Source organism: Osmerus mordax, chromosome 3, assembly GCF_038355195.1.
Source record: "Osmerus mordax isolate fOsmMor3 chromosome 3, fOsmMor3.pri, whole genome shotgun sequence".
NCBI lineage: Eukaryota > Metazoa > Chordata > Actinopteri > Osmeriformes > Osmeridae > Osmerus > Osmerus mordax.
The window spans coordinates 21,649,727-21,664,890 of NC_090052.1; the positions used below are offsets into that span (position 1 = coordinate 21,649,727).

Sequence of the window (15,164 nt, forward strand, 5' to 3'; positions counted from 1 at the left end):
AGCTATGTAGCAGAAGTGTACAATAATAATATGGAACTCACATTGGTGGCAAAACCGATTAAGACCTAAATATTCCTCAAAATAATCCCAAATTATCAAGTACAGTACACTCTCAAGTAGAACATTTACTGCGACTTTGTGACAGTTAGCCTAGCTAGCTCTACCTATTTACATTCGCTGTCAGCAGATTCGCTGCATTTATAGCAACGTCACATAGGAAAGCAGGTGCACACACGACATATTAAGTCACTAAACCTCAAAGAATAAATGTTCTCACATCTAATCATTCCAATAAAATGAAACCTATATTTTTAAATGTTTTCTATTCAACAGTGGTGTGTTCAGTTTCGCAACCATAGTCTGATTGTGAAGAAAGTGCTGACCCTTAATGACTTTCTTTATTCGCCAAGACTGATGGAGAACAGGCGAGGCTTTCAGGTTGGTTACGCGATGGCCGCTCGATATACATTATTTTGATTTCAGATGTAAACAAAGAATTCGGTGAATTTTAGGGGGTCGTAACGGAAGTACTAGATACCCGAAAGCTAGCGACGCTGTTTTAATTTAGTTATTGTCCTCACAAAAATAAACGGAGATTCCTTTTATGTCGGGACTGTTTTTCCCGTCCGTCCTAGGCCTAGCTACACTTGAGCGGCGGGTTGGTAGTTTCGGATGCAGCGGGCAATTGGTAAGAAAGAGGCGGGTTCAGATGGACGAGTTGGAAGGAAGCATTGCAAGTGAAAGTCGCAGTATCGATCAGAGCAGTAAAGTACACAATGCTTGTTTACCAAATTATAGCACTGTTATCAAATTTGCTGGCCGGCTAGTTGAGGTTAAACAGTCTGTTAGCTTGCCAGCTAGTGAGCTACTTGCTAGCTAGCTAAACAACATGACTGCTAAGCGGCATGCATAACCAGGACCTAAATGGTATGCTAGCTCTGTTTAGCATCAGCTGTTGTTGCCAAGGCTGTCGATGTAAACACCAAGCTTTAACGGCAGATAAATTTGCCACGTCTCTGTACATCTAAAGTAACGTTGGCTAGTTAGTCAACGTCGACATAAATGTGAGCTAGTCATCTGTGTTAACTGAGCTACACAGTCTGGTGGTAGTTAGTCAAAAATGCAAACCACTCCGGCGTTAGTTTGATTGCAAACGAACCATTGTTTGTTTACTTTTGCTGTCATATCCGCTGCCATCCGTTTTTGCATAAAAAAATGGTGTATAATTGAGTGGGCAAGTTTCTGGCCAAGATGTACCGTTTTGAACGGTCTGATTGTAATGGTAACATGGCTAATTAACTGTCAGCTAACATCGAGACGTGGTATCTTAGGACAGGCTGAGAGGTGACAGACTGTATGAGTAGAGGGCTTATCGCAGGGTTCTCACGTTTCGGTTGCTTTTTTCACAAAAATCACTTTAGGGGTGAGCCCAATGGTTTTTAACTGACAATTGTATTTCTCACTCTGCGTATCCGTAGTGATAGCATGGATCCAGAAAACGGAGGGGAAACACAACGAGCTCTCAGTTTGCAATGGAAAAGCTATAAGCTTGTCCAGGACCCTGCGATCCGAAGGGTTGCTCAGAAAATATACAGATATGATGGAGTGCATTTCAGTGTGCCGGTGAGTGTGGACTATATATTGTTATATTTGAATCCTGTCATTTGAATCACGGGTATCGGCTGTGGAGTCAGTGTGACATGTCAGTAACAGTAACCTGTGTTTTCACAGGACTCTGGGTTTCCCCCAGTGGGAGATCTGCGTGACCCAAGACCTCGAAGGATCTGGTCCAGGCACACAGAGCTATCCCTTCCAGTACCTAAGTTAAAGGTGATAAACCCTGCTTCCTGCTTTCAATTATGATATAAAACACTTTTACCAGCATGGTTTGCACCAAAGAGGGATGGCCGAACTTCCAATCTGCAATGAGTGTTTCTTCCATCTCACCCGTTGTTTTTGATTTCCATCAGCTGGATGAGTTCTACGTGGGTCCTATCCCCCTCAAGGAGGTGACCTTTGCTCGTCTCAATGACAACATCAAGGAGCCCTTCCTCGCAGAGATGTGCTCCAAGTTTGGAGAGGTGGAGGAGATGGAGATACTGTTTCATCCCAAGACTCGGAAGCACCTGGGTCTGGCCCGAGTGCTTTTCACCAACACCAGAGGCGCAAAAGACACAGTGAAGCACCTACATAACACTTCTGTCATGGGCAACATAGTACATGCTCAGCTAGACATTCAAGGTATTGAAATACATGTATATTGTTACTTTGTCAATAATGTACCTTAAATAATAAATGTATACAAGTGTTTCGAGGAGAGATTTAGAGGAGAGATTTCAATCTGACCTTCCCCTGTACCTGTTGGCTCTGCTGTTTGTCTTCTTGACAACTGACACGGTGGTTGTGAATGTGTGTTCTTCAGGCCAGCAGAGGACAAAATATTACGACCTCATAGTGAGCGGATCCTACACGCCTCAGACTGTGCCTCTCGGAGGAAAGGCTCTGACAGAGAGACTCCAGCCCGCGGCCCCCCCCCAGCCTGACACGGTAAAACACCTCCAAAAGTGCTCGCATATAATCACGTGTCATCGACCTCCATCTTTTTTCTTCTCCTTCGTCTTCTCTTACTTGAGTCTCTTCCTGATGTCTCTCTGCAGTCGTCGGATATCAGACGGAGGCTCTCCTCAGATCTTCCCGCCGTGACAGGTGCTCCAGCCCTCACCCCTGGCAGTGTCACTCCCTGCTCTGTCGACACTGGCTTTAGCGAGCAGCGCCTGGACACGCCCCCTTCCTCCATGGGCGGACCCTACACCCCTGGTTCCTCTGTGTCTTCCCAAGGTGGCGGAACACCCTACACGCCACGCTCGGGGACGTCTTTCTCACAAGACTCAGGCTACGCTGTGTCCAGGTCTGTGATTGGTGTCTGACAGCCTGCAGCTGTCTATGGCCTGTATATAAGCATTCTAACTGCTCTGACTTAAAAAAAAAATATATATATATTGTTTTGCTTTCTCTCCTAGGCATGGCTATAATGCTGGCTATCCTTCCCAGGACATGTTACCCTCTTCCTCGTGTTCCTCCTCTGCAGTGTCCTCCTCAGTTGGGGGATACAAGGTGTCTCGTTACCCAGACGATCCTCAAGATCCCTCAGGGTACCACAAAGGTCGGTCCACGTACGCCCCCTTCCGTCCCAACGAGCCCCCGGGTTACTCCACGCACCCCAACGCTGGGGGGGTAGGACACTTGACTCACCATCTGTCGATGCCACCCCCGCCCTCTGGGCCTCAGTACGAGCAGCCCTCCCTGTCAGACAGGGACCGGGAGAGGGACCGGGACAGAGACTCTGGGCGCTACGGCGCGGGCGGGATCAGTTCCAGAAGGTCGTCTTACCACGGCCACACGCAGGACGCCAACGCCTCGTCCAAGTCCTCGTACCATTCCCACCACTCCCACCACCACTCTGAGCGCAGGGAGGAGAGAGGCTACAGGCGGGACAGCCTGGGCTCCCGCTCCAGCGACCACGGCCACCAGAGACACCGCAACCACCACCACTCTCACAATCATCACAGCGGCAGCGGGGGGCGGCGGAGAAGCAGTCACGACAGGGACAGGGAGCGCGACCGAGACAGCGACTACTCTGGCAACTCGGACCCCAGGTTCAATTCCAACTCCCACCGATCCTCCTCAAACAGCATGTCCCCTCCTCCCTCCTCGTACCCCGCCCACTCCTCAGCCAAAGACCTCGCCCCTCCGCCCTCCCACGACCCCCCCGTCTCCTCCCGCCTGGGGGGGGCCAGCGCGGGGGAGAGGGCCTCCGGGCCGGGGGTGGGTGCCGACAAAGACTATCAGACACTACACCACACTCCTCTGCCGCCTCCCCCTCCTCCCCCGCCGCCTCCACTCCCCCCAGCCTCCGTCATCGCAGCGGCTGTAGCTGAGACACTTGGTGCCCTGGACTTTGGCCAAGAGAGCCCAGTCAGGGAGGAGCAGTGGACCAAGCCCAAACGCCGGCCCAGCACCCCACCCCCACCTCCTCAGACCCCTCCTCCGTCCTCTCCCCCCCATTCCTCCATTGCCTCCTCCTCCACCTCTCCCTCGTCCACCTCCCTCCCTCACCATCTTCCGGCCTCCTCCGTTTCCCTCTCTCCGCCCCCGGCGCAGCGGGACTCCTCCTCCCCGGAGCCAGACACTACCAACGAGAGCCTGCCGTTTGTCTACCACAGCAGCAGCCTCGATTCGCGTATCGAGATGCTCCTGAAAGAGCAGAAAGCCAAGTTCTCCTTCCTGGCGTCGGACGAGGACGAGGAGGAGGACAGGAAGGAGGAGCGGCAGAAAGAGAAAGCCGCGGCGAGAGAGGGAGGAGAGCGAAGGAAAGGGAAGGGAGAGGCGGCGGCGGGGGGGGAGAAGAAGAGCGGCGAGAGAGAGGTGGACGGTGATAAGGACAGGCGTCGGAGGCAGGGAGACTCCGAGGGAGGCCAGCGGAGGAGAGGAGAGCGAGACCGAGAAGGTCGCAGAGGGAGGAAACACGGAGCAGGGGCCGATGGGAGGAACGGTCCTCCTGCAGTCGCACCAGCCACACCCTCCTCCTCAACCTACTCCCCTCGCCTCCCTGCCTCAGAAGACCCCCTGGCCCAGAACAGCCTGCCTGGGCCAGGCCAGCTGCAGGACCAGTCTCCACAGCCCCTGTCAGGTGACCCACGCACCAGGCATGGGGCACGCACCCCCCCCCACAACGGACAGGTAAGATGGCAAGACTCCATTGGTGTTATCATATTACTATCCTCATTTTTGTAGTGTATTATAGTTACTCACTGTCCAGGCATCCGCTGATATGTATAGATACCCGTCTTTGTTTGACTAGACAGGCGTGAACAGGTAAGGTCCTCACCTGTACACCTCTCTGTCTCTCTCTCCGTCTGTCTCTCTCTCTCCGTCTGTCTCTCTCTCTCTGTCTGTCTCTCTCTCCGTCTGTCTCTCTCTGTCTGTCTCTCTCTCCGTCTGTCTCTCTCTCTCCGTCTGTCTCTCTCTCTCCGTCTGTCTCTCTCTCTCTGTCTGTCTCTCTCTCCGTCTGTCTCTCTCTCTCTGTCTCTCTGTCTGTCTCTCTCTCTCCGCACAGACGTCTCCACACTCCTCAGGAGAAGACATGGAGATTTCCGACGAGGAGGACGAGAACACCATCACAGCTGTGAGCACCCACCTCCCCACCCCCTCGTCCGCCTCCTCCCCGTCCTCGTCCCAGGGTGCCCTGCCCTCCAAAACGGCCGACCCCTCATCCTCCCCGCCGCCCATCTCCGACTCCACGCAGCACTTTGGCACCTCGATGCCCCCACCGCCCATCCCCTCCTACCTCCCCCCTCCCCCTGGGTTCTCCCTCCAGCCCCCGCCGCCCCCGGGCATCCCCCCACCTCTCGCTCACATGGAGCTGCACTCGGAGTACCCCCCTCCCATGCCCCCGCACATGTACGACTACGCCAGCTCCATGGAGCTGATGAACCAGTACAGCGGTGGAACCCCCATGTCCTTCCAGATGCAGACCCAGATGCTCAGCCGACTGCACCGCATGTCCTCCTCCAACGGCACCGCCGCCCCGGGCGAGGCCCTCCCAACGGACTACTCCTCCTCCTACCACCTCCACGCCATGCCCCCTCCCCCACACCCGCACCACCCGTACATGGACCAAGAAGGAGGCGGGGCTGCTGGCCACTACGACCAGGATCACCGCTACATGCCTCCTCACATGCCCTACACCTACCCAGACCCCCACAGCTCTCAGATCCCACCCCCTCCCCACCACGGCATCCCCCCTCCGCCCACATCCTGGGCTCACCACTACCCGTACCCCTCCTACCTGCCCCCGCCCGGCTACGGGACAATGCCGCCCGGGGAGGGAGATGCACCCTATGGGGAGGCAGGTGACCAGATGCCCCTGCTGGCAGAGAGTCCCCACGAGGCTACTGTTCAGCTGGTGCTGGCCACTCTCATCCAGGAGATGAAGAACATCATGCAGAGGGACCTGAACCGAAAGATGGTGGAGAACATCGCCTTTGCCACCTTCGACGAGTGGTGGGAACGCAAAGAGACCAAGGCTAAGGTAAGGCAGGAGGTTGTGTGTCATGGTGCACGGTCGAGATCAAGCGCTTTTGAAAACAAATGTATTTTCCTTCTGAAAAGCCATCTTACAAACCTCCCTAAACTGTCTCGTGAACTCATCTCCTGTGTCTTGGTCCTCCAGCCCTTCCAGACGATGGTCAGGGGGGTGTCGGCTCTGCGGGACGATGAGAAGAAGGAGGAGAAGGACAAGGCGAGCAAGCCCCGAGAGCCTCTGTTGTCTCTGGTGGACTGGGCCAAGAGTGGAGGCATGGAGGGCTTCTCCCTGCGGGGCGCGCTACGGCTGCCCTCGTTCAAGGTGCGGACACTCAGAACACCGGCAGCCTGGGCCCATTCTGTACCAGGTCGTACTTCTCCGGGAAGGTGTAAAATGTTATGTTTGTGTGTGTTTTTATTCTGTAGGTGAAGAGGAAAGAGCCTCAGGAGCTGGGAGACGGAGGAGAGATGAAGATGAAGAGGCCTTCCACCCCACCGGAGGATGACGACGAAGGTTTGCCAAGATTTCCTTTTCATTTAAAGCCACGGCAACGGTATTTTACCAGTGCTGTCTGCCTCTCTATCAGTGTTTTAATGCTGACCTTCCGGCGTCTTTCCTTTGGGTTCAGGCGCAGACGGCAGGAGGGCAGAGGGAGAGGGGCGCAGGACGGAGAGAGACCGCAGGAGGAGGAGGAAGAAGCACAGGAGCAGGAAGCCCTGGGACCTGGACAGTGAAGGAGAAGAGACCTCGGACGGCTCCTCCTCAGAGAAGGTGTGTGTGAGAGAAGGACCAAGTGTTTCTGTGTGTGTTTCCCGTCTCCATGGGTGTTGTTGTGTTTCACCTCGGTGTTGGGTAGATGGCAGCATTTCACTGTGTTCCTGTACTTCAGGATTGTACTTACCAGTCAACATGAGTTGCGCAACATTTTGTGAAGCAAAAGACAAGTTGGTGTGGTTTTTAAACGCAATCCAAAATTCCTTTTAGGTTTCGCACTCACCAGGTGAGTGTGAAACTTAAACAATGACTCAAGATTGGAATTTTCACACAATTGTGTGTGACATTTTCTTTGTCATTGTTTCCCTTAAATCTTTTAATCAAAAATGTATATAATATAAACTTTTATGACAACATATTTCTTGCTTACAATTCATTGGTAACAGTCTAGGCTATCATTAGTGTTGTTTTAAATGGGACATTTTCATATGTTTCATATGTATGGGAGTCAGATGGCTGAGCGGTTAGGGAGTCGGGCTAGTAATCAGAAGGTTGTTGGTTCGATTCCCGGCCGTGCCAAATGACGTTGTGTCCTTGGGCAAGGCACTTCACCCTACTTGCCTCGAGGGGAATGTCCCTGTACTTACTGTAAGTCACTCTGGATAAGAGCGTCTGCTAAATGACTAAATGTAAATGTTATGTAAATATGTTCATGTACTATTGGTTAGAAAACAACAGCTGCCTGCGGTTGCTAGGGAAATATAAAAATGCCTCCCACGGTCTAGACAATGAAGTTGAAGTGCGTATAACCAGTTCTTCTTTTTTTTATTACTTTAAAGGTTCTGCTTCTCTATTTATTTATTTTTAATCTTGGGGAGTATTTAAACCAAGTTGGTTTAAAAATATCTAACTTGCTCACTGACGTGTTCACTATATCCTTCCGTTTCTCACTTTAGGACGATGAGAGCGGAAAAGAATCTGAAGGTACCTATGTCATTCTCACGTTTGGAACCAGCCCAACAAGTTTGCCAGTATCCACAATAATATTTACTTCTGTCTCCATCGTGTTCTCATGTTGCCTCTGACTTCATCTCACTGTCGTTTCTGACAGATGAGGCGCTGAGTGCAGACAGCGACGATGAGAGCCTCTCCTCCTCCTCTGGGAGTTCCTCTTCCTCCTCTTCCTCCTCTTCCTCCTCCTCTTCATCCGACGAGGAGGAGGATGGAGAGTTGGCCGGGGAAAGCGAGGGTTTGGACACCATGGATGAGTCGACGATGGACAGCACGGCCCTGGACGCAGAGAAAGAGCATTACAGGTATTTTATTCTTCCTTTTCATGAACACAACTTGACAATAATGAGCAAAATGGCAAACGAATATTCACTCCAGCCACTTGTGTTGTTCTCTGTAGAGAAAAGGGCCGCATCCGTTTACCACCCTCAAGTGCTGTTCTCAAAGATCCCCTCAGCGCACAAGTCAAAGCAGGTCAGTCAGGATCTCTGCTAGGAATCAAAATGTCGTCAGAGCTTGGACTCGGTACAACTTTTTTCTCTTCTCACAGGGGACAATTTGGACAAGACTGGAATAGCAAAAGCAGCCAGCATTCGCCCTCCATCCCCTCCAGGACCGCGTCCTTCCTCCCCCATTGTTCTCGTGCCACCACTCAAGAAACGCAGGAAGACCGTGTCCTTCTCCACAGAGGACGGAGACTACAAAATGCCCATGCCAACAGCAGCCCCCCTCTCCCCATCACCCTCCGTGCCAGCTCAGTCTCCCCTCCTCTCCCCCATCAAGCCCCTGCCTCCAGACTCCATCCTCACTGCCTCTCCTCCGGCTCAGTCCTCCAAGTCCATCCGCCTTCTCCCCTTTGCCTCCAAACCGGGCGAAGGCAACGCCCTCTCCCCGTCCTCCCCTGCTTCTGTCCTCACTGTGTCCCCTTCCCTCTCCGTACGCTACGACGACTCCAAAAAGAGCCCCAAGTCCCCCTCCAGACGGGGGGCGGGCAAGGACTCTGCCAAGCCCTCTGCCCCTCCCGTTCTGGTGTGCCGCACAGTGCAGAACCTCCCCCTGGACCACGCCTCCATGGTCAGGATGGCCTTCGAGGAGCCCCCTCCCCCACCCCCCGTCCAGAAAAGACCCAGAGGCCGTCCTCGGACAGTCAGCCTGTCGGCTCCCTCTTCCTCCTACCCTCACACCCTCAACGAGGAGGATGAGGATGAGGAGGAGCGGGAGCAGAGGCTGAGACTCAGGGAGCAGCTGGGGGTTTCCAGCCTGCTGCAGCTGGCCTCCGCCCCCACGGCGGACCTGGCCGTCCTGGCCAACGTGGCCCTGAAGCTGGACCCCGAGGCCGGCGACTCAGAGGAGACGGAAACATCCGACGAGGCTGAGGAGCAGAAGATGGAGGAGGACATGTTGCTCTTGTCCCCTGAGCCCTTCTCCCTGGTCATGGACCCAGAGGGCCTAACCGTCCTGCACGAGCACAACTACTCCAGAGGCCCCGCCCACCTGGCCCCCGCCCCCAGGAAGTCCTCCTCTGTGCTGCTGCCTGCAGACCTCAACCACCCCGCCATCTCCGGGGTGCTGGAGGCTCCAGAGGAAGTCATCGGAGAGGCCGTGGCCCCCAGGGGAGAGGCTGCAGAGCTGCTGTCTGGGATGGGTCTGCTGTGCGAGGCCGGGGACGCGGCCAAGGCCTCGGCTCTGGCCTCGCCGCACAAGAAGAAGGGCGTGGCCGCCCGGGAGCTCGAACTCGACAAGACAAAGAACAAGAAGCGGAAGAGGAAAGATAAAGAAAATGTTGAGCTGCAACCCACGAAAAAGCAGAAGGAACAGCAGGGCAAGAAACCGAGAAAGAGGAAACCAGAGGTGGGTTGTTTTGAGGCCGGCCTGTGTGTAGCAGGGTTACAAACAACCAGTTTGGTTACTCGTCCAAAGTTTACTGTAACCAAATGTAAATGAGAAACCACATTGATTTGGCCAACTAGCATTGGCCTTTATTAGACCTCTAAGATCTCTAATGTCATCACATTTAGTCATTTATCAGACGCTCTCATCATGACGTGTGAGCTTTGTGCCTGTGTTCTAATGTCAGTGGCCGTGTTTGGGTGTTGCTCAGGAGTCCGATCTGGAGGTCGACGTGGAGGAGTTAGAGCCAGGCGAGCTGTCCAGCACGGACGAGGAGGACGAGGACTTCGACGACCTGAGGAAGAGCGAGCGCCTCTTCCTCCAGGAGGCGGGCTTGACGTCGTCCCAGCGCTGGCCCAAACCCATCCCAGCGCCCCAGACCCCTCTCATCACCTTCGACCAGCGCAGCGAGTTTGAGCAGATGACCATCCTGTACGACATCTGGAACTCTGGCCTGGACATGGAGGACCTGAGCCTGCTCAAGACCACCTATGAGAAACTGCTGCAGGACGACCACAGCACGGACTGGCTCAACGACACCCATTGGGTCCACCACACTGATATCCTTTACTACTATCTCTGTTTGTGAACATATGTCAGGTTGGGTGGTGGTGGTGGTGGGGGGGGGTGGCATGTAGTGGGAAGGTATCACACTGTTTCATGTCAGCAATATAGGCTTAGGCTAGGAATCAGTACACTTAATTATGTGATACCCGTTACGACACAGTACGACTGTGCCCAGAGTTGTTGGCCTTGACCTTTGCCCTGCACTTACCAACCTCCCGAACCCTCGCCGTAAGAAGAAGAACCCTGACGGGCAGCTGCGTGAGCACGTGACGGGCTGTGCCAGGAGCGAGGGCTACTACGCCATCAGCCGCAAGGAGAAGGACGTGTACCTGGACCTGGACCTGCCAGAGCAGGCCATCCTGGAGGCCCAGGAGAACATGGACAGCTCTGTACGCACCCACCACACTGCCTCTGTTCTCTCTGCCTCTGTTCTCTCTGCCTCTGTTCTCTCTGCCTCTGTTCTCACTGCCTCTGTTCTCTATCTGCCTCTGTTCTCTCTCTGCCTCTGTTCTCACTGTCTCTGTTCTCTCTGCCTCTGTTCTCACTGCCTCTGTTCTCTCTGCCTCTGTTCTCACTGCCTCTGTTCTCTCTGCCTCTGTTCTCTCTGGCTCTGTTCTCACTGCCTCTGTTCTCACTGCCTCTGGTCTCACTGCCTCTGGTCTCACTGCCCCCCACCTTTGCAATGTGGGGGGTCTGAGACAGCCCGACAGTTAAAAGAAAATTCCTCACTTTGTTTTTGTATGCGGTAAAGTTGTCGCAATACGACGGTGGGTCAGAATGACCCAAAGATAACACGAGTTAAAAGGGAAATAGGTTTTGTTTAGCTGAAACATGTCACATCCCTTCCAAACATAAAACAGCCATCCATGCGTACAGGAAATGCTTCTGGTAGGCGTGAACACACTCACCCGTTGTGCTGTCGACTTAAGTTCATGTATTTTGGGGTGTTGTTTATTCATACCAAGTTGTTAGTCATCCCAGATAAATTTGCTGTTGCTCATATAGGACAAAGAGCGCTTGTGCCTTATTTAGTTCAAGGCCGTAAGATAGTGTGGGTGTGTACAGGTGATTCACTGCTCCCTCCTGTTCTCTCAGGGTACTAACCGGCTGCTCTCTGAGAGGCGCTCTGAGCAGCGCCGTCTCCTCACAGTTATCGGCACTCCGGCGGTGATGGACTCCGACCTTCTGAAACTCAACCAGCTCAAGGTGAAACACAGTTCCCCCCCCCCCGCGCAGCAGGCCCGCTCTGTCTGCCAACTGACGTTATCACCAACTCTCTAGATGTTCAGTCATGGGGAGTCAGTTGGCTGAGCGGTGAGGGAATCGGGCTAGTAATCTGAAGGTTGCCGGTTCGATTCCCGGTCATGCCAACTGACATTGTGTCCTTGGGCAAGGCACTTCACCCTACTTGCCTCGGGGGAATGTCCCTGTACTTACTGTAAGTCGCTCTGGATAAGAGCGTCTGCTAAATGACTATGTAAAATGAATGCTATGCTAAATGAATGTAAATGTTCTTTAACTGCCGGTTAAGGTCCAACCTGCCCCCTTCACCCTAATCACTGTCGGCAGCCAGATATTTACGTTCAGTGGAATTGGTGAGGTCACTGATAAGATGTCAATTCTGGAGAAGGCAGGCCGGAAGGAGTCACGACAAAGGAAAGGAGTTGACTTTGGTTTATTAGTCGAGCAGCCCGGATCAAACAATCAGTTCAAGACGAGCTGATGGCATGAGTGAAAACTGTCTCTCAATTGCGCTTAAATACATGAGTTGGACAGTACATATATAGAATGACACAGAATTGCTTTAACGGGTCTTCAGTGGTTAATGTATTGACACCCTAGAACGTTCAACAGGTGAAGTGGTCGTTAATCACATAAGCCTTATTTGTACATGATTTTCCTCACTGTCTCCCCACTGTCTGAACTGCATGCTATATTCTGCTCAGAGGGGGCCTCGCTGCATGACCTTTTGACCTTACAGAGACACACGCTGTGCATGTACCCAGAAACTCTGCCTTACAGTCACAGTGGACTGACTTCATTTTCCTTCACAGTTCCGTAAGAAGAAGCTTCGCTTTGGGCGCAGTCGGATTCACGAGTGGGGCCTGTTTGCCATGGAGCCCATCGCTGCTGATGAGATGGTGATCGAGTACGTGGGACAGAACATCAGACAGGTACTGGTCAGCGTGTGGGATTTACCGCTGCTATGGTTACCGGAGATGAACCTTAACATTCATCAGAATTCTGCCTGTTTTTATTGGCTTGCAAATTGGCATCGATGCTTATGCCTCATACCTCCCATGTGCCTCATACCCCCCTCCTGCCTCATACCCCCCTCCTGCCTCATACCACCCTCCTGCCTCATACCCCCTCCTGCCTCATACCTCCCTCTCTTTGCTAGATGGTGGCTGACAATCGAGAGAAGCGCTACGCCCAGCAGGGCATCGGAAGCAGCTACCTGTTCCGAGTGGATCACGACACCATCATCGACGCAACTAAATGCGGCAACCTGGCCCGCTTCATCAACCACTGCTGCACTGTAAGTCACTACTACCAGCCCACAGACACATGAGCAAATGCACACAAAGCAATGGTTTCAGTTGAATAAAATGTATTATATACATGGGGACAAACAATAAGTCTGTTTGTATAAAGGTTTGGTGTATGTGTAATTTTAACGTTTAGCTTGATCACTTAATTTTCGTCACCGCTCCTCTCCCAGCCTAATTGCTACGCGAAGGTGATCACCATCGAGTCCCAGAAGAAGATTGTGATCTACTCTAAGCAGGCCATTGGCGTCAACGAAGAGATTACTTACGACTACAAATTCCCCTTGGAGGAGAACAAGATCCCCTGCTTGTGTGGAACTGAGAACTGCCGTGGGACCCTCAACTAAAAGCGATAGCATTCATCACTTGCACTCTTGCACCAATAGGATGCCAGCATTTCCACTCAGCCCCCCCCCCCCCCCCCCCCCCTTCCCCACCCAAGGTTTCCAAACACCAATTCAGACAAAACTCATCACCACCACATCCTCCATCCGGCTGTCTTTATCATATCCAGGACAACGGACACAAACTCATTTGCACTGTTCTCACACATTCAATATACTGGCAGTTCGATGGGTCCGTTGTGTGAGGCCTTTGACAGTTTGGAGAGCTTTTATTTGTTCTAGGATGTAGGGTAGAGTAACTCATTCAAGACACCTGTTGTTTTTTTTCCATGCCGACCGCCTTTCCCAGAAGAGAATGCAGCCTACCAACGCTAGCATAGTGTCGACATCGCCGGGGTCAACCAGCTGCCCACACAGAGCCGCACACAGACGCACAGTAAAACAAACAGATTCAGGGTTTTTAAGGCGCTCGATCAAAGCGCAGTTTTAGTTAACACGCTCTGATCCATTCGGGACTTCAGTTATGCAAGATTTCCAAAAATGAATATTGTTTAACCTTTTTCATTTTATAGTATTATATATTATTATAATTGTTGTTCTTGTTATTTAGTTGTGTTAGCTGTAAGTATCTTACAGTACGGTGTGCTCGCCGTCATCAGTGGCTTTGTGATTCACCAACCCCTTACTGCATCCTACGTCATGTGACTCCCCCTCTCGCCAGATTCTGATTGGATGAGAGACCAAAGACCTTTGAGCGTTTGTTTTTCAGACCATGCTACATTTGGACAAATTATTTGGTGTCACCTTCTACCACGAGCACCGAGTGTTAAGTGTTCAGAACTCACGCAGTTTGGAAGTTATTTTACATTCTCCCTCCCCTCTTGATGTTCTGTAATGAGCCTAGTTTTATCCAATAGGTCAGCAAAGAGTGGCTGTTTTTATAGGACTAAGGTAGCTAAAGTTCACCTGCCCCCTTGTCACAAAAAGTGTGCATGTTTTCTTTTTTTAACCCCATGGTATGAATGTGCTCTGTACACTTGTGTTCTTGGGTCAACCAGCAAATTATGTTATGCTTCATTGGAAAGACATGGTCGGGACGTTTTCTATAAAATGGCTGTTCATTTGATTATCCTTCAACTTATTTTATGGGATATCCTACAACTTTCGAAACATGCCTCCCTGTACCACTGAATTCAATACATGTGAGTTAATCCAGTTTGTCACTGTATATCCTGCATGTTTTTAAGGCTTATTTATTTGTATAGATCAGGTTTAATAAGTAGTTTGTATTTTTAGTCTCATTTTAGTCTACCTTTCACCCCGCCCCCTCTCAAAAGTAGTTCATAAATCTATTGCTCATTGTATTGAAAGACAAATCAACAAGGAACATGGGAATTTGCGATGTTGAGCTCAGCCCATCCAATCAACTACTTTATATGATGAACTCCATAAGCTTAACTGTTTCCCTTACTGGCGGCTTCCTTAGTATGTCTGTGTGTCTGTGTGCGTGGCTGATAGCCAGGCGTCTGGATCAACAATGGATCGGTTAGTGTGGCCATTTTTCTCTGTGTCTTGTTCTTGGGTCTCCAGCATTCGGATGTCCCAAGGTTTATCTTTGATTTTGTATTTGTCACGTTGTGTTCTGTTCCCGACACAACAGGAAACTGTAAGATAATTCTTCTTGCAACTCATGCCTTTCAGTACAAACCAACCCTCTTAACTATAAGGCAGGAATACAGAAAGAAAAAAGTTCAAAGAAATTAATGTATATATTGTAGTAGTGTTTGTTTCTCGTAGAAACACACTGGTTCCAATCTGTAAATAAGTTGTTCATTTCCTTTTCCCCAAGAGGAGGATAACTGTACATACTTTCCCTTCAGTAATTTTTTTTATTATTGTTTTTCCTTCATTTGATGATTTATTATTTTAATATTATTTGCAATATTTCTCTTGTATTAATGCGTTGGACCCTTTATTAATGGTGCATTAAAATATTTTTTAAAT

At 51.3% G+C, this 15,164-nt stretch overlaps 1 protein-coding gene across 2 annotated transcripts; it reads left to right on the forward strand.

Moving 5' to 3' along the window:
* The first annotated feature begins 422 nt into the window (after positions 1–422).
* On the forward strand, positions 423–14,286 carry setd1a (SET domain containing 1A, histone lysine methyltransferase). 2 transcript variants are annotated; one of them, XM_067232883.1, is made up of 21 exons: positions 423–438; positions 1,479–1,623; positions 1,732–1,830; positions 1,971–2,241; positions 2,423–2,547; positions 2,658–2,908; positions 3,021–4,740; positions 5,117–6,091; positions 6,233–6,406; positions 6,511–6,598; positions 6,714–6,856; positions 7,756–7,783; positions 7,911–8,115; positions 8,211–8,284; positions 8,361–9,661; positions 9,888–10,260; positions 10,472–10,656; positions 11,363–11,473; positions 12,322–12,441; positions 12,669–12,806; positions 12,990–14,286. In XM_067232883.1, exons 2-21 carry the CDS (start codon positions 1,486–1,488, stop codon positions 13,161–13,163), a joined length of 6,693 nt encoding a protein of 2,230 aa, XP_067088984.1. In that variant the 5' UTR covers positions 423–438; positions 1,479–1,485; the 3' UTR covers positions 13,164–14,286. The 2 variants fall into 2 exon arrangements, with proteins under 2 accessions (XP_067088984.1, XP_067088985.1); XM_067232884.1 differs by having other exon boundaries at positions 9,912–10,260.
* The last annotated feature ends 878 nt before the right edge of the window (positions 14,287–15,164 follow it).

Bases quoted from the DNA above. Each gene is read 5' to 3' on its own strand.
- setd1a (XM_067232883.1), top strand. From the start codon at position 1,486: ATGGATCCAGAAAACGGAGGGGAAACACAACGAGCTCTCAGTTTGCAA. The intron at 6,092-6,232 runs GTAAGGCAGGAG...TTGGTCCTCCAG, and splicing joins GCAAAGAGACCAAGGCTAAG to CCCTTCCAGACGATGGTCAG. The intron at 11,474-12,321 runs GTGAAACACAGT...TTTCCTTCACAG, and splicing joins TGAAACTCAACCAGCTCAAG to TTCCGTAAGAAGAAGCTTCG.